The sequence below is a fragment of the Astatotilapia calliptera genome, chromosome 4 (assembly GCF_900246225.1).
Source record: "Astatotilapia calliptera chromosome 4, fAstCal1.2, whole genome shotgun sequence".
Taxonomy (NCBI): Eukaryota; Metazoa; Chordata; class Actinopteri; order Cichliformes; family Cichlidae; genus Astatotilapia; species Astatotilapia calliptera.
In genome coordinates, this window is record NC_039305.1 from 26,333,812 (window position 1) to 26,356,765 (window position 22,954).

At 41.3% G+C, this 22,954-nt stretch overlaps 2 protein-coding genes across 7 annotated transcripts in view; both read right to left on the reverse strand.

Annotated features, from left to right (window-relative positions):
- Positions 1-28: 28 nt before the first annotated feature.
- LOC113021251 (cysteine protease ATG4D-like) lies at positions 29-8,907 on the reverse strand. Of its 4 annotated transcripts, XM_026165808.1 has the most exons (12): positions 8,718-8,907; positions 6,894-6,985; positions 6,735-6,825; positions 6,546-6,629; positions 6,258-6,431; positions 4,560-4,848; positions 4,410-4,477; positions 4,061-4,188; positions 3,798-3,876; positions 3,628-3,701; positions 1,821-1,940; positions 29-1,619 (listed from the first exon to the last, which is right to left on the reverse strand). In XM_026165808.1, exons 4-12 carry the CDS (start codon positions 6,577-6,579, stop codon positions 1,449-1,451), a joined length of 1,137 nt encoding a protein of 378 aa, XP_026021593.1. In that variant the 5' UTR covers positions 6,580-6,629; positions 6,735-6,825; positions 6,894-6,985; positions 8,718-8,907; the 3' UTR covers positions 29-1,448. The 4 variants fall into 4 exon arrangements, with proteins under 4 accessions (XP_026021593.1, XP_026021595.1, XP_026021592.1 ...); XM_026165810.1 differs by lacking the exon at positions 6,894-6,985 and having other exon boundaries at positions 6,735-6,836; XM_026165807.1 differs by having other exon boundaries at positions 6,258-6,428; positions 6,735-6,985.
- A 2,208-nt stretch (positions 8,908-11,115) lies between these two features.
- The window catches only part of LOC113021230 (microtubule-associated serine/threonine-protein kinase 1-like), a 54,919-nt gene continuing 43,080 nt past the window's right edge, over positions 11,116-22,954 (reverse strand). For all 3 annotated transcript variants that reach the window (XM_026165764.1, XM_026165763.1, XM_026165765.1), the window contains 14 exons: positions 22,091-22,229; positions 20,341-20,473; positions 19,386-19,551; positions 19,153-19,254; positions 16,877-16,999; positions 16,579-16,688; positions 16,312-16,472; positions 15,931-16,190; positions 15,602-15,823; positions 15,287-15,516; positions 14,954-15,076; positions 14,720-14,853; positions 14,443-14,630; positions 11,116-13,551 (listed from right to left, as the gene is read on the reverse strand). In XM_026165764.1, coding sequence (XP_026021549.1) covers positions 11,951-13,551; positions 14,443-14,630; positions 14,720-14,853; positions 14,954-15,076; positions 15,287-15,516; positions 15,602-15,823; positions 15,931-16,190; positions 16,312-16,472; positions 16,579-16,688; positions 16,877-16,999; positions 19,153-19,254; positions 19,386-19,551; positions 20,341-20,473; positions 22,091-22,229 — 3,692 coding nt within the window. In that variant the 3' untranslated portion in view covers positions 11,116-11,950. The remainder of the gene's footprint in view (positions 13,552-14,442; positions 14,631-14,719; positions 14,854-14,953; positions 15,077-15,286; positions 15,517-15,601; positions 15,824-15,930; positions 16,191-16,311; positions 16,473-16,578; positions 16,689-16,876; positions 17,000-19,152; positions 19,255-19,385; positions 19,552-20,340; positions 20,474-22,090; positions 22,230-22,954) is intronic.

A 22,954-nucleotide genomic window follows, 5' to 3' on the forward strand; every position in this document is an offset into this window, starting at 1 on the left:
CATCCATGCAGTCACTGTAAAGGAAGAGAAGACTGCATCAGAATCCATAAATATCCATTATTTCAACTATAACATAATCAATACAAAAGTGTTTTATTTTATTTTAAGCCTCATGCACTCATTGGGGTGCAGTTGAAGCTGAACCAAGAAATGGCCTACGTTCACATCAACACATGCTCCTTTTTACTGAAGGACAGAATCAATGTGTTGGCTAGGTTTTTCTCCAAGTTCTTGGAGAAGGCAGCACAGGTATGCTCTGCTCTCCTGAGACCTTCCAGGACAGACTGAAATGGAAATTTGTGGCTAGTAAAGGTGCCACCTGAGGGAACTGGAGGCCCCCTCCGGAAGACTGATGACCTGGGTTATCACATACAGGGGAAGCAAACTGAAAAACAGCAAGGATTCTGAGCAACCATTACTACCTGAACTTTAGTACCGTTTGTATTGTATTACATGCAAGGGACTGAGTCAACATTGTCACGATGGCTGCTTAGAAAAGATGAGGGGGACAAAAACACATTAATCAGATACATCCTGACATGCAGACATTTTTTCCTCCTTTTGACCAAAACACTCTCTTCCCCCTGACCAAACATGGTTGTTTCAGATGGCTGCCCCAAGATGATCCTGGTTCTGTGGGAAGCTTCTTCCTGTTAAAGGGGAGTTTTACCTCCGTACCATCACTAACCAGTTGCTTATCAAGGATGGTCATATCATTGTAGGTCTCTCTTATTGTGGGGTAATATATTACATTTTAAAGCTCCATGAGTTGACCATCGTTGTGAACTGAACTATATAATCATCACTGAGACTGAAAACAATTATTCTTTCATGGCAATCTTTTTTTTTTTTTTGTTCTCGCTCCTCTTCTCAATCAAGCCTGATGTTTTCATAAGGTCAGTACCAACAGGAAATGCAGTAGTTAAAGTAAGAGTGCACTACAGTGAATACTTATTTCTTTTTCATAAATTAATTTTGTCATTCCTAATCTGTTTATTTAGACAGCAAAAAACCAGCCAACCTGTAACATTTTCAGTAAATCGTCATTTTCCAGTGAGAGTAACTTTTTAAAACCCATTCAAGAAAAAATTAATCTATTCACTTGTGCGAAATCAATCACAGTCGACTTGAAGTGTAGCACACAGGGCCATGACCTCATGGATATTTGGCCAATCTCAAGTCAATTAGAATGACGAGAGTTGATGAAATTATTAAAGCATTTACCTCTAAAACATAAAAAAAAATAAATACAAACTGCAATAAAATATAAAATTCTCAGTACTGATGCATAAACACTTCCCATGAAACTACTTAGGAGTCCATCTACCTCACTGTGTGTGAATGATGAGGACAATGTTCTTATGCTCAGTAATTTCCAAAAGGTGCAAAATGCTATGTTGAAAATTCAGTGAAGGACCTCCATCAGGGCAGAGATGATCTTTTTATGTTTACAATAGAACAAACTCATCCATGCTGTTGTTTGTATCGACTCTTCCCAGTTGGGTCTTCCTCTGTAGGAAGGTGACGCTGTGCGTGGGCGTGTTTGCTCTCGCTTCCTCCCGTGTTTTTCCTTCTTCAAATATAAACATGGGATATGTCTCTGCAGATGCTGACACAGCCTGTGGGAGACAGAAGGTGAACTAGAACTAATAACAATAAGCAGTCAGTGGAGAGTAGAATAATTCCTTCAAATTAACTTGATCATTTTTTTGTTTTGTAAAAAAAAAGGACAAAACAAATTTAGATCAGGTCTAACACAAATTATATTTCATGTAATAAAAGGCTCCTGGAACAGAAGCCCAAATGATCCATGCACATACCTCATTAACACTTGCGCACAACGACTCAAACTCCATTTGTCCTTTTGCATAAAATCCGATGGTGCAGCTGGGGTCCATGCGAGAGAAAGGCATTTTCCTGGGATTCTTACAGTGAAACGACTGCAAGCAGTGGGGACAGAAATGGGATCACACAAAAATCTCATTAGGCTTAGAGGAGAAACCTCAAAACGTCTCACACTGACGATTCAACAAACACGTGGATATTTGTACACCATGTGGTGCTACTGCAGCTGCCAGGTTTTAACAGAAGTCATTACTTCATAGACAAAATGGGCATCCAGTCCATATACCGAGAGTGCATGAAAACATGCTAGCAAGGATGTAAGTAGAGACGTTAACTAAAAGGAGAAGAGAAACGGTTAAGCGCCAACCCAGCATGGCCCAAGATATGGAAGAAAGTTAAAAGAATTCAACCGATTCTGATTGTGTCAGAATCGAGGCCACTGACTGAAAGATATCCGACTCTAACAAGTTAATAATAAACTTTTTGTCAACAAAGTACAACCCGGGTAAACTGAAAAGCAAATATGATCTATATAGCGAGTGTGATGCAAAAAAAATATAATAAAATTACATTTTTTTAATTTTTAAAAAGGGTATAGATATATCAGTCTTATCCAGTGTTATGAAGACAGAAATTGTGGAACATGTTTTCTTCTTTCAATGTAAAACATGAATATGAATTTTGGAATGATTTTTAAAACTGGCTTCACTCGGAATAATACGTTTGCTCACTATGAGTATGTGAGTGAAAACTGGGGTAACTGGACTGGTAATTAATCTGATTTATGCAAGCACAATATTTTTTGCATAAATCAAAACACGCAAAGTTCAAGTGGACGGAAGAAAGTTCTCAAAATATTTTCGAGATTTCTTTGAAGGACTCACATGTGCTTCTGTTTTATTATCATTTATTTAGTCGTCCATTTCTTGTCTCAACACCAGGGTATGGCTCTTCTTCTCTTCAAGAGCCCTGAAGTGTTTGTATATTGCATTAATTAAAAGAAAAAGAATATTTAACATCACTGCGTCGTTATAACCCCAAGGTGGCATGCCTTTCAGTCTGCGAACACCGACTTGAACCCAACCTCATCCCTGTTGTCCATCTTCGTGCTTTTATTTTTACTCAGTTTTAGTCCTTGCTCACTAAAAGCTCAGCATCTAAGTGCTAGTTTTAAATTCGCCCTTGTCACAATGGGTCGCTACAGCAAGTAGCGCCACATGTTGGGTTTTTACCTGACAAATCCCTGAAGGTATTTGTGTCTCTGACTGGAATTAAAAGTGCAATATTTTGCTTGCCAGGTAAACATATGAACAACTATACTATGGAAAAACCTCTAAAAAGTCATAATTGAATGGTTTTTATTCAAAGACATATAAATTTTAAAAATATTTCATACAGTGTTCCGGGTTAAAATTAATTCAAATGACCTATAAGGAAAACGCAGTGATACTGATGAAGGAGTAATTTGAGGGTTCATCTTACACCTGGTGTTCTGCAAAGTTGCTGAGCCAGTTCTACTTGTTACCCTTTTAAAAACCAGCCTAGATTTTGAAAAGTTCCACAGGCAAACAATACATAGCAAAGTAATCTGAAACACAACTTTTATTTATTTTTCAACAGAAATGTTTCGAATCCATTTTGACTTTGGCACAAGCAGAGGCCCAAGTCAGTGGAAAAGAGGTACTGTGGAGCTGTGGTGGCATGTCTCACCTTACTTAAAAGTGATCACAAGAGGAAACAAAACAGAAAGCCAGAAAGAAGAAGAGAAATGGTTGCTCATACCTCCAAGGGAAAGTTATTTGTTACATCCACTGTGGGCTGACAGTAGTGAGGGTCCAAGTACAGCAGATGGTCATCTTATGTACAAACGTGCCAGAGGAAGAAAGAAAATGTAAGGATGGACATGAAATGGCTCAACACAATAATCATAACACACAATTTACTCGGCTTACCCTGGAAGCCAACAAAGAACAAAGAGTGCTTTGGTTTGCCGCCAATGATCCCGATGCAGCACTCCAACATCAAGAGTTTCTGTTGAAAGACAAAAGGAACGGCTGAATTTTTCCCATTCAGAGATCCAGTTTTCCTTAAACAAAAAAAAAACAAAAACAAACCCCCCCTCCCTGAAAATATTCACAAACAAAAGCCTTAGAGACATATCTCTAAGTTCAGTAAGGCACCCAGATTACATTACGTAAAAATACTGGTTCTGTACTTTGACACTGGTGATGTAGGACGGATTGAGATCTTGCCCGCCAAGACGCACAGGAACCAGGATGAGGACAGATTTCCAGTGCTGAGGGAGAGGCCGTTCGCACAACTTCCTCACATCCTGCAGGTAGACTGAACAAAGAAGGAAAGAGACATCTAAAGTCCATTTGACTCATTGAATCTTTTCAACACCAATTTAAGCTCTTAAAAAACAAACAACAAAAACCCACATTTTCTTTAAAAAAAAAGAAAAGAAAAAAGAATCAACTTTTTTTAAAAGAGTTTATCCACAATCTCCTCTTCTTAAAAAATAAAATATGTTGTGTTGCAAACACTATAAAGATAACACTCACTGGTGCAATCTTGTGCTACATACACAACTAGATTGGGAAGGTCCACTACTGCAGCTTCCACAGCTTTCCTGAAACAGAATGACCTTCACTGTTAGAGACGATAAACTTTTTAGTTCGGCTGCTCTCTTGCATCATCAATTTAAGTCTCACCGGAGGATATGTGCCGCAATGGACGGACCATACCAGTCCCCAGCCTTCTTCCCTGAGCTTTTGCCCAGTTCTACAAGCCGATGTATGCCAAAGGGAGCTGTGGGGTTGTCTGCAAACCAGCGTAAAATCCTTCTGTGTGTACTCTCCACGGGTCTATCCAGGATGGACCCCCAGCTCAAATGTCGACTTCTCTTGCTTTCCCTTTCACTCGAACTAAATCCATCGTTCACAGAGTGCATCAGGTCCATGTCATCTTTGACAACACGTTGGTTCCCAGACCAGGTGCAACCTTAAAAAAAAAAAAAAAAAAGACAGTCGTTATTGAAGAGTTTGTATATTTGTTTCACTGAGAAGTAAAATGCAGTTTTCCACTGTTCTCATCTGTGGCAAAATGATTTTTTTTTCAGATGAGTTTTTTTCTTAAGATATTTGTTTTGCCATACTGTAAAATGTTATTGAGCTATATACCATTCTACCTACTGTATGTTCATTATTTGTTGTGTTTAATTTGATGCGATTTAAAATTCTGTAACAACTTCTAAAGATGGGGCAAATGAAAAATAGCTCGTTGTGTACACAGACAACTTTGTTTAATTTCCTATAGCTCACTATAGTAGAACAGAGTTAAACTGTGAAATAAGCGTATAGCATTTATTTCAGAGGAATTGCCGTCACTTTTATGCACCGTTTCCCATTTGCAGGTGCTCAAATGTAACTGGACAATTAAATCTAAGGCTGCGTCATGGTGCTTTACCAGTTTAGTAGATTAATGTCAGCAGGTGATTCCCATCATGGCATGAAAGCTGCTAAAACTGTGAACCCCAACATACTAAACAGTCAAAGGAGATTCCAGTGCAAGTTAAGCAAACAGTCCATCCAAAAACAAATGAACCAGAAAGACCGCACAAATAGTATGAATCAAATCAACATTTACATCGTGACGAAATACATAAGTACAACTTTCCTAGCATTAAAAAAGAAGCAAAAATGATGGAGCATCATTTCAGGACAAAGCAAAACTTCTTTAGGCCACACAGCCAAGTAAAGAACTTTCTGCAGGAGGCAGCATGAATGAACTGATTCTTCATGTTTTGGAGAAATGAGACTAAAATTAGACTCGTAATCCGAATCACACAACATCCTTTTGTAAACCACAGAGCAGTCAGCATGATGTTTTGCATGCTTGGCTTCCACTGATGCTGGATCACTAGTGTTTATGGGTGATCACGGAAGACAGATGCATCTGGATGAAATCTGAAGTGCATAGAGCTAAACTTTCTTCCGAGATTCAGCCAACTGCAGCAAAGCTGACTGGACAGTGTTTCTAAATAGCACAGATGGACAATGACCTAAAACACACTGTTAAAAATACTTTAGAAACGTTTAAAGGCAAAGACATAAAATACTCAACAATGGCTGAGTCGATCATCTGAGCAACTCAAAACAATCGAGCTGAATTTTACCTGCCAAAGACAGAAGTGAAGGCACAAAGACCCCAGATTGAGGAACAACTGAAAACAGCAATAAAAGGCCTAAAAAGGAGGAACCCACTGTTTAGTGTACCTGACTTTAGATTTCAGAGAAATATTGACTGCAAGTAAAGCCAGTCTGTTTGAATGAAAATGAAAATAATCTCTGGATGTCTTTTCACTTGTTGATCAGACTATGTGATACTGTAGCAGGACAGTGTGTAATCACCTGGTGACATCAGATGCAGTAGCAGGCCCTGTGCCAGCAGCATCTGGCTGGAGCGTAGAACACAACCCCAACCGCTGTCGGTGGTCAGAGAGGAGCCGGGGAGCGGACGGAAACCTCGTCTGTATGTAAACCACAGGAGCGATGCAAAGCACCAACGGAAATGCTGTTGATCTACTGCAACAATTACAGAGGCGCAATTACAATTTTCTCCTTTGCTTTTACAGTCACATGACAGATCGTTTCAGGGTTTACGCGGGACAAATGCTCTACTCCTACAAAATGCCTCACCTTCATCTTTGAGCTCATAGGATTTCCCCAGCATGAACACAGGAGAGCGCTTGCTAAATTTAGATTTTTGCTTCAAGGTCCAGCCTGAAAGGGAAAAACGGTAACTGTTTACTTTCAAAAAATAAAGAGGACAAGCAGGTCTGCTCACCACATCACTTATTTTCAGTCTCTGACAGAAAAAGAACTGACCATATTTGACGCTGTTCCATGCTGAGACCAACTTGTCTTTGAATCTGCCTTTGTCCTCTGCCTCCTGGTCATCCCTGCTGTCTTCTAGGCCCTGGGAAACAGCTGATTCAGTAGAGAAAAAGACCCAATCATCCATGAGGTCATCAGCAGTAGACTGACCCACAAACTGAGCAGAGGAGGTGCTAGGCTTCATAACATGTAGAGATGACCACGATGGAGCAAGAAGAATTGCTCATTATCATCACAGCAGCCTACACACAAAGAAAAAAAAAAATAATAGCCCAGTTACATACATATGACGCAATCAGCCATGGATGATGCACCCATGTGCAATAATTATAGGATGCATTCTTGCGACACACAAACTCTACTAGCAGATCTCAGAAGCTAATGTTACACTCAGCAAAGCCATTAATGATCCATGTCAGTAAGGAAAAAGAAAGCACGAAGCACGTGACGGCACCCTGTGACTCAAGGAATTTCAGATATGCCTATTTAACTGCAGCAGGAGACTTGCTGGTTTCTTATTTTAACTAACATTTGGCCACTAACTCTGAAATTTTAGAAAACGGATTTTTGGCAAAGTGCTGCATTTACATGTTCATGCAATTTGTGCGGCTAGATGAGTAAACAGTGTAAAAGTCCCAAGACAACAGTGTAAAAATCTGCACAACAAGCAAAATGAAGTAAATTATCAGAAACAAATGTGCTTGTACTGTTCACAAATTGACACAGTGACTGATATATTTTCATGTTCTGAATCATGGGTCAGTTTTCCAGCCTAGCCTTACACTAAAAGCTTATTTTTCCCCCCTCAGTGGAGATCATCCTTGATTTTTCTTTTACTCTGGGAGTAGGCTTAATCTATGTCCGTGGAACTGGCTGTATGAGTTTGTTAATACTAATGTTAATTTGTTAATCAATGAGTTGATGAGACCAAGTTGCTGCTGTTAGCAGAACTTCATAAACAGATCAGTAGCTTAGTTTTGTGCCTCTCCAGTTCAGGCTAAGGGCCTCCTTAGATGGGGAACAAGATAAAACTTGAGATAAAAATGATGTAGGAAAGGAAACAACACAATGCTCAACTGAAAAAAGGGTAATTATTTTGACCTCTTAACCTTCTATATTTCAGTTGAATGTGTGTATTTCACAGTTAGTTTCAAACGGAACCATTTAAAAAAGGGACATCAAACATAAGGCCCAGGGGCCAGAATCAACCCACAAGAGGCTCCAGTCCAGGTAACTGGACACCTTTGAACAATGTGAAAAAGTGCATGGATTTTGGACTTTTAATTGTATTTTCATGAGTTTTACGTTTGATATTACTGACAAAAGACACCCCGCTCCCCCACAATGCCTTTCATGCTATACCAAAGTAGTTAAGCAAACAATTAAATAAGAGAAAATATACCGTTTTTCAGTATCTACTATAGATGTCTTGTTTTTTTGTGTTTTGTATTTTCTGTAAATGAACAAAACAACTGAGACATACATCCTGTTAAATTGCACCTTTTTTTTCTTAAATCATGGGCATCTCGGGGATTAAATGTCTAGTTAAATGTCTTTGCACTCAGAGAAAGGGAAGTTTCACTGGTCTGGCCCACTTAAGGTCAAAGTGAGCTGTATTTGGCCCGCATGATGTAAAAGTTTAACCATGATCTACGAGTTTTAGTTAGTAGTCTCTCTCTTCGGTCGTTCAGTTCAAACGTCTCACAATTGAAATATTTCAGAAGTCCGGTAAAGCTTGGGAAACTGGTTTAATACTGAACAGCTTATTATGATGTGCTCACGTGTTTTGTTTTTTAATTTTAAAGAAGCATTAAGTCTTTAAGTTCGAATACTTAAATTGTAACGTTACCTTCCATAGGCGAGTGGCACGGAATCAAACTAGTTTACAGTAAACTACAGCGCTGTGTGAATACACCAGTGACACCTCTGTCAAACAAAATTAAGCGAATTAACATATAAAAAAATACATTTTACCATCATTTCGGTAGTGTCATTCTACCTCCGGTGATAAGAATGAGTCCGTGAACAAATGTGAATGAAGTGTGCCGGTCTGTTTTCGTTTTGTTGGGCTCAGTTTTGCTCGGTCTTCGAACAGCAGCAGTCAAGTGAAGTTGCGCTCACTTCCTGTTTATACAGGTCACGTGTTGTCACTCCTGTGATTGGCCAACGGAGGACCAATAACAGTGAGACCCGACTCTCAGGGCGGACGTTCATGTTAGACTCAAAAAGTGAGACAAAGGAAGTATTTTTTGCATTTTATTCTGCACTATAGGCTTTTTTTTTATTTTATTTTTTATTTTTTTTAGTTTGTTTGTTTTTGCATTGTTTTTTTACGACAGTGGCTATTAGGTATGTAACAATGTAATGGACAACAATAGTCTGAGAAAGCAAAGTTCTCGTAAACACGCCTAACACTTGGACAAAAATAGATGTGACAGCAACATCACAGCTTCCGACTTAACAGAAAGACTAGTCAAAACTGCACAGGATGGGCTAGCCACATAGATTTGGTAAATTTCTCATTCTAAGCGTAATCAGCGTCAGAACATGAACTAATATTAGTAGTAAATCAGAATTTGAAATAAATACAAAGTTACTAAATACAACAAATAGAAAAAAATATAAGAAAAAATAAAAAGTTTGACACAACATAAAGTGCATTTTTTTCCTCACATCACACATAAACCACCACTGTTTAATGTCTAAACATCTAAACGTCATATAAATCTGATTCAAAGATGTTCATCATTAATCAATCAGAACTATAATGTGTGGGTTAGAAAGATCCACAGGCAGAAGATAGACTGCTCATTAAATGTTCACTAGTTTTTTTGTGTACCTCAGGTCCTCTGGTGTCAAGTTAGTTCATCCACAAGGTGGCAGTCTAAACCAGGTCTTGGACCTGGAGTCCAGAATCTATCAAGATCACTTGAACACACAACAATAAACATCACCTTAACACTAAAATCCTCTTGACAGATCTACTCCTGTGTACAACCTACTACGGTTTCACTGACGAGGATGCTCAGTTTTATGGAACTGGGCACTTTTGGATTGCATATTGTTACACATTTAAGTACAAAAACCAACAAAAACATCACATTATCCCTAAATGAAAACACTGGCACTTTCCTTCACACCTATTACACTATAAACTGTACTTCTGCATAAATAACAAAGAGCGAGTGAAACCGCAAAATCTCCTCTAAGTTGTACTTTCATTACGCTTCTGTCTCCACTTTATCTCCATACCACACTCTGAGCACACTTATATATTCACTTAATAGGTTAAAATATGTAATTGCACATTTCACTATGACTAGCAGAGACAGCTATTTAAACCAAATGCTTGACTTATTGCAACCCTTTCCCCTTATTTTTTCTCATCTAGAGCACAATGTAAATGTAATATTGAGGACACACACAGAGAAAAACTCACATCATTAACACATTGCATAGCGTCCCAGTGCAAGATCACCTCACCAGTGTCTCAAAATCCAGCCCTTAAACACATCTGGAACAAACAAGCTGATCCCCATTCCAGTATCTTGGTCCAGAGTTCAGGATTGTTTGACCCCCCAGTGCACGACATATGAAAAACCTTTCTGTGTCTGATCCCTTTTAGTAACTAAAGACTAAAGAAAATACAGTTCGTGTCATACTGAACTAAATGATATAGCCGATGTAATGTAATGCCCATTTAAATGAGGCATGTGTGCCAAAATTATGTTCACATGCTCACTGCTTATGTCTGCTTAACATGTCAAGTTATGTTTGAAACAGTCCAGGGCAGAAATACAAAACGTAGAAACCAGCATACAGTTAGCTCCATAAGCTTTTGGGACATTTTCAAACACAAGTGAAGTGAATGATTGCAGATTTCTTTTCTAGGAACCCTTTTGTGAAGGTTGTCAAAGCCTACAAATATGAAATACAGAAGGATCAGAATAATCAATAAAGAAAAATAAGGAGAAAAAGAGAAACAGCTTCTGATCTGAAGCACACCGCATCATCCGTCAAACATGGTGGAGGCAGTGTTATGGCATGGACATGTTTAGCTGTCAGTGGAACTGAGGCACTAGTGTTTATTGATGATGTGACCGTTGAAAGAAGCAGCAGGATGCATTTAGTGAAGTGTACAGGAACATGCTTTCTGCTCGGTTTCAGACAAACACTGCAAAACTGATCAGACAGCTCTTCACGGTGCAGCTGGATAATGACCTAAAGCAAACTGCAAAATAAACCCAAGAGTTTCTAAAAGCAAAGAAATAGGAGATGTTTAAAAACTGTTTAAATATTAAAAGAAAAGCATAAACGAAAGGCAAAATTAATTTAAAATAAATAAATAAATAACATGAAATGTAAACCCAAGTGTAAAAAATAAATTGATCAAAATTCACAAATAGAAACAAACAGCAACCGAGTAAACAAGCAGTAAGAAATTTTTCACAGGAGACTTGACAAAAACTATGTAACGCCTCAAATTTGACTAAAAGCAAACACAATTTGTTGGGTCTCTAAAAGTTATTTAAAATTATCAGCTGTTTGGAAGGACCTTACACAGATTGTTCCAGAGCCTGAGATCCATAACAGAAAGTAATCTTCAACATATTGTGGAGCTGACTCACAATAAAAATGCTATTACATAAGAGCATTTAAAAAATCAATTCTGTCTTTCACAGTTTTTTCTTTCTGCTACGAGTTAAGTCTTTGAAACGACATAAAAAATATTTAGTCACATGTCAAATCGACACACACGGCAAACACGTGAACATAATTTTGGCACTACTGGACCCCCATACAAGGATAACAGACTCCGACCTGTCTGCGCATGTGGCTGTGTTCAGTTGAAAAGTTGTTCACAGTGTTCTCTACCTTAAGGTCTGCTGTATAATTTTAATTTTTTTAAATATTCTTTCATTTCCCATGTACAGTGTTAGACATGCATTCAGACATATGCATTTGTTTGTACTATATACAACATAATGTGATGAACATACAGTACATACACAGGTCTACATTAGGACACCATGTGCACATGTTTTCCAGCAGGAGTCAGCTGATGCAACTTTGTTCTGTCATCTTTTTTGGTCTTTTTTTCAGCATGTCTCTCCATTTACATTTCGTGTAAATTCATGATATGTTAGCTTGATGCTACAGTTAAAAAGGCATTGCATGGGACAATCGCACTCCCTCTGAAGCTCTTATCACGAGTGATGCTTAGAGCTGCGAATGTTTCCTTTATCAGATTGGATAGTGCTGGCTGCTGTCTGAGCCCCCCGGCGGAGACTGCCAGACGAAGCTTCTCCTTTTCCTGCAGCGCTTCCCCGCTTCTCCTCGCCAGACTTGGATATGTCTTTTACCTTGCCTCCCTCTTGTGATCCCCCCTTCATAGGCCCGAGGACTGTTTTGGCCACGCTTGTGAGCTGGGTAACGAAGCTGGCTTTATCCCCTGGAGACATGGGCCGTGACTTGCTCGAGGCGGGTGAGGCTGCATTCGAGGGAGGCGACATGGGGTTCTCCTCCAGGACCTCCAGGTGTTGCCTCTCCTCCTTGACTCCTCTGTTTGTTGGCTTCTCCTCTTTGCATCTGGCTGCAGCGTGGGCTTGACCCTGGTTTGGAATTACAGGTGTAGGTCCTTTGAGCTTGGTGGTATCACTAGCTTTATAGCTTGCTCCTTTCTCTATCGTGTCTGTACCTTTACGCTGCTTGAGCTGCTCTGTAGGTGCTTTCTGAAAGGTCCCTTTGTGTGCAGCTAAAGGGCCTTTTGCCTTCTCCTCAGTCTTCTCCTGAGCTTTTGTTGCAGGTCCACTATCTGTTTGTGCACTTTGCTGCTTGGAGTCTTGCTTTAGCAGGCCCTTTGATGTGCCTGAAGGAGACATTTTTTCGCTGGGTTTACTCTTAAAAGTTGCTGCCTCAGAACCGGAAAGGCTTGAACTTGGAGCTTTGATGCCAGAACCAGGCTTAACCTCTGAAGATGAAGCACTGGACTTGATTTCAACTGCAGCTCCACATCCATGACTCTTTGCAACCTCAGCAGGAAGTAACGTTTTACATGTGTCAACGACGCTCATCTTAGACTCTGCTTTAGAAGCTGCACTCTCAGTTTGTGACCCAGCAAGCTCAGACTCTGTGGTTTGGACTTCTTTCTCTCTTGCTGTTAAGAGTGTGTCACGGCTGAGTGGCGATTCCTGCCTTCCCAGACGTCTCACAGGCTTTAGGCCTCCAACCTCCCCTCCCATAGGAGGAGAGGGGGAGGATGATGATGAAGGAGATGGGGGAGCGGGTCCGTTCTCTCCTTCCATCTCTAGCAGACTTTGTAGACTGTGCTCACAGTGGAAGGACTCTCTCCTGTAGTCCCCGTGTGTCACCTCCAGGCTATGCTTGCGTAATGACACCCCCCCTGTCAGAGGAGAGGGCGATGATGATGATGAAGAAGGCAAAATCTGTGCTCCTAGCTTCTCTGCAGACTGCACCCGCTGCAGCAAAGGGGACCTGGGTGGCTCCGCACTCTTGGGACGTGGGCGGGCAACAGGAGGTGAGGAGTGCAGCTTGGCAGGAAACATCTGCGTGGTATTGGAGCTCCCTACCGTGTGCCCAGTGAGAGGTGGAGGAGAAGAGGTGGTCGGGGACGGGGTGTGAGCCAGGGGAGACAATGGGATGTTGCCAGCAGATTTGCAGCGAGCCGAGCGGTACTGCCGGTGAAGTTTGGGAGACAGCCCATGTAGGGAGCTGGGTCTCATGTGGTGAGTGGTTGCAGGTGAGTTAGGGGTGCTGGAGGCCGGGGAGCTGCTCTGGGATGATGTACCTGAGGAAAAAGAAGAATATTGGAATATTTTTTTCCCAACACAATAAAATGAATATGTGTGTGTTTCTACTCATGTGTCTTGAGTTGTAGGCTAAATTATATAAAGTATAAGTGTGATGAAACACATGAAACATACTTGCAATGTTAAACGCAGCTCTTTCACCTTATTTTTTTCTCAAAACAAAGTTTCTTTTGAACATTATATATGCTTCTCTTAGGCAATATTACTAGAAAACACTCCATACATTTTAATTTCTATACCCAGTTTTATCTATTCATTAAGCCAGATGATATAAATCGTTTAGTTAAAGTACAGGCATGTCTTAAAGACCTGCACAACCTCTAATTTCCTGCTTCTAAATTCAAATAAAATGACATTATTGTACTCAGCCCTAATCTTAGAAACATTATGTCTTACCAGATGCTTTTATGGCATTACCCTGCCCTCCAGTAACACTGTGATTATATATCACAGTGAATATTGGAGTCATTTTTGACCAGATATGTCCTTCAGTGCGTATTTTAAGCCTTTAGTCATTTGTGCGGTATTTCTAAAATTAGAAACATCCTGTTTCAGAATGATGCTTAAAGGCTAGTTAATGAATTCATTACTTCTAACTTGACCACTGTAATTCATTATTATTAGGAAACTGCTTTAGTGAACTAGCACAAAAAATGAATTAAACTAAATATAGTGTTAGTAACAAAAAACACTCAAAGTATTTCCTTCCCCAATAACTAATAGAGAAATGATTAATGTTTAGTCTTCCCCACTGGACTCCACAGGCAAGACATTACACGCATCTTCCTCCATCGCATTACTCCCCAATTGTTTTTTGCTTTTAAACGAGATTATAACAGGCACACGTGCTGGTCGCCTTAAATACTAACCCAGGTGTGGGGATTCAAGAGCGCCACGATAACTCTGAGTGGGCGAGCGGGCAGAGAGGCTGTGGGTGGGGGAGCCCGGGAGACTGTCTCCAGACGACAGGGAGCGATTTAAAGACGAGAGGCTCCGGCTGGTGTGGAGCAGGTTGGACTGCTTGGTAATTTTCCTGAACAGGGAGCTGCGCTTCTTACTGAAAGATGAACAAAAAGCCGAATGACTAGAGTGAAATCATCTAAATGACAGAGGGATACGTTTTCTTGGAATGCTGCAGTGACGCACTCTTGTCCGTCCTTGGCTCCGGTCCTCTTGATGCGTCGTGCCATCTTGCATTTATAGCTGGACTTGCGGGCAGGACCCACTTTGATGGAGGTGTTTTCAAAAGGAGTTGTTGTAATAGTCACCTTGTTCCCACTCTGCAGTTGATGCACAATTATATGATTTATATTAGTACATAAATATATAGATAGATGTTTTTTAAATTGTTTTTATTTTAGATGGATAGATCTCTCCTACCTTCAGGATCAGCTCCACTACCTCTGTATGGACCAAACCGTGGACTGACTCTCCATTTACATGAGTGATGAGGTCACCAGCACTAAGTCCAGCCTCCTGAGCCGGACCTCCATCTTCCACATGCTGTGATTGGAACAAAAAAACATCACAGATTTGACTACTAAGTATATTAGCCCAGTTACCTTCAGATACTGTATGGTACTCTGCATGGGCTGTTCTGCAGAATCACATTAAAGGCGCTATGCGAATAAATAGTAATAATCACATTTGTTTCTGCATTGCTTTAAAGGGAGAAATCAAGATTTCTGCATCCTGTTTGCTTTGCTCTCTCACCCAGACCATGTGATGCACGCTGTAAACATCGCTGTCTCCCATGTAGACTCTGATAGCTCGGAGGGTGAAGCCGTACTTCTTCCCAGAGCGGTGGATGGTAATGGGAGAATGCAGGATGTTGACCATCGGGGAGTAGCCTCGGCTGGGGGATGAGTCACGAGAGGAAGGGTTGGACGAGAGGGAGCGGGGCGACATGGGGCTCGCCAGAGGGGATGCACCGTGTTGTTCCACTGAGGAGAGAAAGCACAAAAGATTCATTTCTAAACACTATTTTTTAAAATGTCTTTGTTAATGCAGTAAAAGAAATGCCTTTACCTGCTGGAATGATGACAGACAGAGCAGTGGCAGAGGCAGATTTGATAACTTTAGTTCCTGGTCTTGAGCTGCGTTTTTCTCCTTCCGAGAGCTGCTGGTGGCGAACTCTTCGCAGCACCAGGTCTGTGGTGGCCCCACAAGTCCCCTGTGGGTCTGGGAGCCCCAGAATGGTAGCACTGCTTGGCAGGGGCAGTGATGCATCAGCAGGTCTCAACAGTTTGTCTGTAATAAGGCAGAGACATGAAAGGTGATAGGAAATATATGTTTTCATGTTTTGGGGTGACAAATGAAATTGTTCAAGTCATGAGATGGTTCCTCATTTTTCTTACCGGCAGCTGCAAAGCCATTACTTTCTTTAAGGAATGCCCTCAGGTCGCCTTGAGAAGAGATGGTACTCATGGCTCCTTCCAGAGACGTTCCCCTGGCCTTCACTGGAGGTTGTCTGCCCGGGACAGGCAGCTCAGAGTCCAACTCCAGAGGGGAGGCCAATCGGTAAGAATCCATAAGAGCAGAGAAGCGCCTCCGTGCCCCAGACGGAGGGCTGGAATCACTCTCAGTGAAGGAGGACTCTGAGCAGGATAAACGCTTCCTGAAAACCAAAGACAATTATATTCTGAAATAAACTTTCAATGCCAATGAACCCAGGTAGAAGATCAAAAACAAACGGAAACACAGATAGCACTTTTTTTATTAACTGTGCTTTTACTCACATCTCCGGTGAGCCAGTCCTCCAGCTCTTATCTCGAAGGGTGACACTTCCCAGGCTTTCTCTCTTGGCTAAGCGATCCTCCCTGGGGACCTTGTGCTCCCGTAGAGTCACGCCATGGGGTTTATGCTCCAGCTGAGACAGATGCTCCATACTGCTGTATACCTTCACATCGGTGCAGCATAACAGTAAATATTTGGGTTCTTTTGATTGATTTGAATGTAGACTGATGAATAAACGCTGACAGAAAAATAAAAGTTTAGGTCCTGACCTTACTGAAGCGAGGGGAACACGACGAGAAGCGATGAATCTCCACGGGCTCGTCGTCATTGGTATCGTCTTCATCGTATGAATGCACGTGGTGATAGCGCTCTGAACGAGCTGGGGGTGAGAAGTAATGTACATTCAGTCAGCCACTGCTGACTGAATGTGCTTTATGCTAACATTTACATGGGAGAGTTAAAGACCTTGACCTGTTTCCAAGAATAAGAAATTCCTAAGGTTTAAAGGATCTGTGCTGGAATTCATTCTCTTCAATACCATTCCTTCATTCCCAAAGGGGAACTTACTGTCGAAATAACTGGTGTCTTCCTCTGACTCTAGATGAGGGATGAACTCTGCCTTCTGTCTCAGCAGGCTGTTCCAGTCCACCTCAGTGAAGAATGAGTGCTGCTTCACTTCAAAAGCACCACCTTCGGGGCAGAGCAAAGGAAAGGAGGTGGATGTAAAAAGAGAGAATGAGGGAGCGCGATGACAGACAGGTAGTAATAGCAGCCCTCAAGCATGTGGAGGCATTTCTACCCTGAATGAAGCTGACTTATTTGGGTAAACTGAACCCGTAAGCCAGCGCGCACGATGACAGTTATTGTTCTAGGTCAGCGAGCCCCAGTCAGGGTTAGGTGTACCCAAGAGGGATGTGCAGTGGTGGAAGAAGTATTCATATGCATTTCTTAGATGAAAGTACTAATACAGCACAGTAAAAAAACCCACAAAAAAACAACTGAACTACAAACAAAAGTCCTGGATAGAGACAAAAGCATATACAGTGTCTTGTTTCACTGCTGAGAAAACAGACCAGTACAGTAAGGTTTATTAGATGGTATAAAGGAAAGCTGTTAACAGGAAGTCAGCCTAAACAATGAAATCATCAGGAAACCACAATGAGACTGTGAAAACACAAAGAAGAAAACACAAAAAAATCTCAGTTTGGTGGGCCAACTGGAACTGTGACTAAAAGTTTGAGTGGACCACAGAAGACTGCAAGATTTCACATCAGGCTGCGGCATTTCTATTTTAGGATTCAAATACATCAGGAATCATTCAAATTTGTGCATTTTCTCAGAAAAGTTAATCTTAATCTTTGCAGAATAATGTTGCAGCTAAAAATCAAAGGAGAACGAGATGTAAAACAAAAGTAGCTCAGAAAGTGTGCAGTGGGATAGAAGCAAACTATTCAAGCACACTGCTACAGAATTGTTCAGGGAAGGTTCCCAAGTGTATCTTCAAATGTAAATAAATATACATGCCACTTTATTAGCAACACCTTGCTAGTACTGAATTGGACTCCTTTGGCCTTCTGAACCGCCTTAATTTATTGTGACATAGATTCAACAAGGTGGTGGAAACATCCCTTGGAGATTTTTCTCCATGTTCACATGACAGCATAACACAGTTGCTGCAGATTTTTAGACTTTCTGTTCCACCACATCCAAAAAGGGCTCTGTTGGATTAAGATCTGGTGACTGAGGAAGCCATGTGGTTACACTGAACTCATTGTCAACTTCAAGAAACTAATTTGAGATGATTTGAAGTTTGTGACATGGTCTGTTATCCTGCTCGAAGCAGCCATCAGAAGATGACTGGTGAAGGGTAGACTGTGGTTATAAAGGGATGGACATGGTCAGCAGCAATAGGTAGGCTGAGGATTTTAAACAATGCTCAATTAGCACTGTTTTAAAATAGTGTCTCTAGTGGGCCAAGAAACACCATAACCAGCCTGAATTGTTGGTAAAAGGCAGGATGGGTACATGCTTTCATGCTGTTTATGCCAAATTCTGATCCCACCATCTCATTGTGCAGTAGAAATCGAGACTCATTACATCAGGCAACGTTTTTTCAAATCTTCTATTGTCCGGTTTCCTGTTCCAGTCATCAGTTTCCTGTTATTAAGCTGACATGAGTGACACCCGGTGTGGTCTTGGCTGCTGGTGGTTCGACATGTTGTCCATTCAGATATGCTTTTCTGTATATCTTGATTGTAAAAATTTGAGTTACCTTTTCCTTCCTATCAGCTCAAAACAGTCTGGCCATTCTCCTCTGACATCAGCAAGACATTTTCACCCAGAGAACTGCTGCTCATTGGATATTTTCTCTTTTTAGAGCATTTGCTGTAAACCATAGAGATGTTCAGTTTGCTCAGTTTGAACTTAAGCAGGTTACCTTAACCATGTCTATATGCCTAAATGCACTAAGTTGCTGCCATGTGATTGGCTGATTAGATGTTTTAAGTGGGAGTTGAACAGGTGTACCAAATGAAGTGGCTGGTGAGCCTACATCATTTCCACATGTAAGCATTACACCATACACTGGACTAAAGAGTGAATGAAAACTAGCAGAGAGGTCTGAGCGGAAAAATCAATTATTACCACAGCTGAGAGTAAACAAATATGGTTAGAATAGTGCAAAAATATTGGAACCATAAAATATCTGTGATGCATAAATCTGCGTCAAGTCTGATTCAAATTTAAATGAATGCACATAGAAAATAACTTCAGGTGGTGAGGAATCACTACACGATTTCATCTGAATCCTGGAGAAGCCAGAAGCTCTGCTGTAGGAGACTGACCTGTGCCCAATCGAACCAGCGGATTTGTCTGCAGAAGAGAGGAGATCAGGTGCTGGGCATCAACAGGAAGAGCCTCATCTCCTTCTGGCCACACTATGTCATCTACCAGAAACAAGCCGACAGAGAGAGAGAGAGATTATGGTGGATGGTACATGACTAACAGTTTGTTTTACTTATCAGCTGCGCTCGGTGTCCAATGATGCTATTTCTACTGAGATACTTTGATCTCTCACCTGTAATGACCTGTCCAAACAGCTCCTCTGGAGTGTCTCCAAAAAAAGGCACGCAGCCCACCAGGAACTCATACAGGATGATGCCCATCGCCCACCAGTCCACTGGCTTTCCATAACCCTGACGAAGAATAACCTCTGGGGCGATATACTCTGGAGTTCCGCACACCTTAAAGTAAAGCAGCAATCGGTCGTTTCTTAAATTTTATGACCTCCGATTTTTGTGAATTACTTGGGACCCACTCATCCTTACAGGCGTGTGCATTTTTGCTGCTAATAACATTTCTTTCACATCTAACTGAATCGTGTATTCATTATTTACAACCGTACAGTCGCTCCTACAGTCGTCACAGAGCGGGAAACACACAGCATGTGGGGAGCATGCATATTTATGCTTAGCCAAGCCATCACCTCAAAGATGCCAAGACAAGATGAAAGCCCCGGTGGGTGTTTTTTCATGTGCAGATGGGCATGCACTGAATCCTAACACATATGTGGTCGACGTGATGAATGCACGTGAAATAATGAGGCTTAAATTCAAAGCGAGTGCTGAATAAAAGCCCTGGAAATATAAGCCTTTCCTGAAAGAGAAATTATTATAACCAAGGAAAGGCTGGTCTACTGTTGTGCCAACTGTGCCATATTTGTCAGATACACCTGCCACACAATGGAAATGTAGCATTCAAAGGAAATTTGATGGTGAAACTTTGCTTGGATCATACTGTAGTCTACACTTTAATGCTGATAAAATAAAACACACACACACACACACACACACAGTTGTCCTGATGTGTACAGTACAATTAATTTAAATTGACTCACATTCGCTCGATACTTAGTTTTAATATAGCAGAGAGTTTTATTAATTTTTGTAAAATTCAGATGTTTTGTCAGACTTTATTTAAACAAATTAAGATCTGAGTAAATGGCTGTGTATCTGACTTCGCTTTGGTCATACCTGTTTATCCAAAAATTCTCGAGTATCCTTCTCTATGTGTCCTTCATACAAGTTGGTGGTCAGGCTCATCAGACCCATCTTCGACAGGCCAAAGTCAGTCAGTTTGATGTGGCCCATTGAGGTAATTAGGAGGCTGAGAACAGAAAGACAAAAGTTACATTTGAGCAGTCTAAACCTTATTTATACCGATTGTGCAAGTTCCCCCACTTAAAATGATGACAGAGGTCAGTAATTTGCACCAGAGGTACACTTCAACTGTGAGAGACAGAATGTGAAAAAAAAATCCATGAATTCACATGGTAGGATTTGTAAAGAATTGATTCGTAAATCAGGGTGGAAAATAAGTATTTGGTCACCTCAAACAAGGAAAATCTCTGGCTCTCACAGACCTGTAACGTCTTCTGTAAGAAGCTTTTCTGTCCCCCACTCGTTACCTGTATGAATGGCACCTGTTTGAACTCATCATCTGTATAAAAGACACCTGTCCACAGCCTCAAACAGTCAGACTCCAAACGCCGCCATGGCCAAGACCAAAGAGCTTTCGAAGGACACCAGGAAAAGTATTGTAGACCTGCACCAGACTGGGAAGAGTGAATCTACAATAGGCAAGCAGCTTGGTGTGAAAAAATCAACTGTGGGAGCAATCATCAGAAAATGGAAGACATACAAGACCACTGATAATCTCCCTCGATCTGGGGCTCCACGCAAGATCTCATCCCGTGGGGTCAAAATGATCATGAGAACGGTGAGCAAAGATCCCAGAACCACACGGGGGGACCTGGTGAATGACCTGCAGAGAGCTGGGACCAAAGTAACAAAGGTCACCATCAGTAACACACTACAACGGCAGGGAATCAAATCCCGCAGTGCCAGACGTGTTCCGCTGCTGAAGCCAGTGCATGTCCAGGCCCGTCTGAAGTTTGCCAGAGAGCACATGGATGATACAGCAGAGGATTGGGAGAACGTCATGTGGTCAGATGAAACCAAAGTAGAACTTTTTGGTATAAACTCAACTCGTCGTGTTTGGAGGACGAAGAATACTGAGTTGCATCCCAAGAACACCATACCTACTGTGAAGCATGGGGGTGGAAACATCATGCTATGGGGCTGTTTTTCTGCCAAGGGGACAGGACGACTGATCCGTGTTAAGGACAGAATGAATGGGGCCATGTATCGTGAGATTTTGAGCCAAAACCTCCTTCCATCAGTGAGAACTTTGAAGATGAAACGAGGCTGGGTCTTCCAATATGACAATGATCCACAACACACCGCCCGGGCAACAAAGGAGTGGCTCCGTAAGAAGCATTTGAAAGTCCTGGAGTGGCCTAGCCAGTCTCCAGACCTCAACCCCATAGAAAATCTGTGGCGGGAGTTGAAAGTCCGTGTTGCTCGGCGACAGCCCCAAAACATCACTGCTCTCGAGAAGATCTGCATGGAGGAATGGGCCAAAATACCAGCTACTGTGTGTGCAAACCTGGTAAAGACCTATAGTAAACGTTTGACCTCTGTTATTGCCAACAAAGGTTATGTTACAAAGTATTGAGTTGTATTTTTGTTATTGACCAAATACTTATTTTCCACCCTGATTTACAAATAAATTCTTTACAAATCCTACCATGTGGATTCATGGATTTTTTTTTCACATTCTGTCTCTCACAGTTGAAGTGTACCTCTGGTACAAATTAATCTTAGCAAATAATTGGCGCTTGCTCTCTTTGCCCCTGTGTGACAGAAACTAGCTCCATCTTACTTGTCAGGTTTGAGGTCACGGTGCACAATGCCATAGTTGTGTAAGTACTCCAGCGCTAGGACTGTCTCTGCAAAGTACATGCGTGCCATTTCCACGGGCAGAGCCCCGATGTTCTTTAGCAGGGTGGCACAGTCCCCACCTGCCAACACAATTCAATATTTGATTAGTGTCCCGGGTACTCACCAGTTACAATGATTGGCTCCTGGTGGCTTTTGTGCTAGACTCCTATTTAGGCTGACAAGCACACATAGTAATGCTATATAGTTATTTAAAACTATGCTTCTTATTGTGATTGTTTGTATTGACAACATACAGGCACACAGGGAACCTACACTGGACCTCTGACCTCTTCTTCAAGGTCAAATAAGGTCAAACTTTCATAAGTTTGCTGCTGCCTTTGTATTGTATTGGGAACATTTAGGAAATGTTACAAAATATCATGTCACCTTTGACCTCTGACCTCACCGACCTACATTTCACATCTTCCTTTCTTTCAAGTTGACCCCAAAATGTGCTACATCTTTCTAAGAGCGTCTTGTTAAAGCCTTTTATCACTAATATTTAGTAATAATAATGACATTAGTTAAACAGAAGCATCAAACGAGTCTCCAATAGAGGATTATAAATAAATGAAATCCTTACTTCTTCAAAAAGCTCTCAGTGTCTACAACCCAATGAGACCTCTCAGGTCAGCAGGTGCTGATCCTTCACTTGTTCCCAGAATCAGATCTAAATCTGCTGAGAGCGCTTCAGTTACTCTGGTCCTATTATTTGGAACAAGCTGCCTGCTGACCTCAGATCAATTACTACTGTGTCTCAAAAACAGACTCAAAACCATTTCCACAGGCCTGCACATGATAACTG

Bases quoted from the DNA above. Each gene is read 5' to 3' on its own strand.
- LOC113021251 (XM_026165806.1), bottom strand. From the start codon at position 6,927: ATGAAGCCTAGCACCTCCTCTGCTCAGTTTGTGGGTCAGTCTACTGCT. The intron at 6,630-6,734 runs GTCAGTTCTTTT...TTTCCCTTTCAG, and splicing joins ATGGAACAGCGTCAAATATG to GCTGGACCTTGAAGCAAAAA. The intron at 1,941-3,627 runs GTATGAGCAACC...CACTGCTTGCAG, and splicing joins CAAATAACTTTCCCTTGGAG to TCGTTTCACTGTAAGAATCC.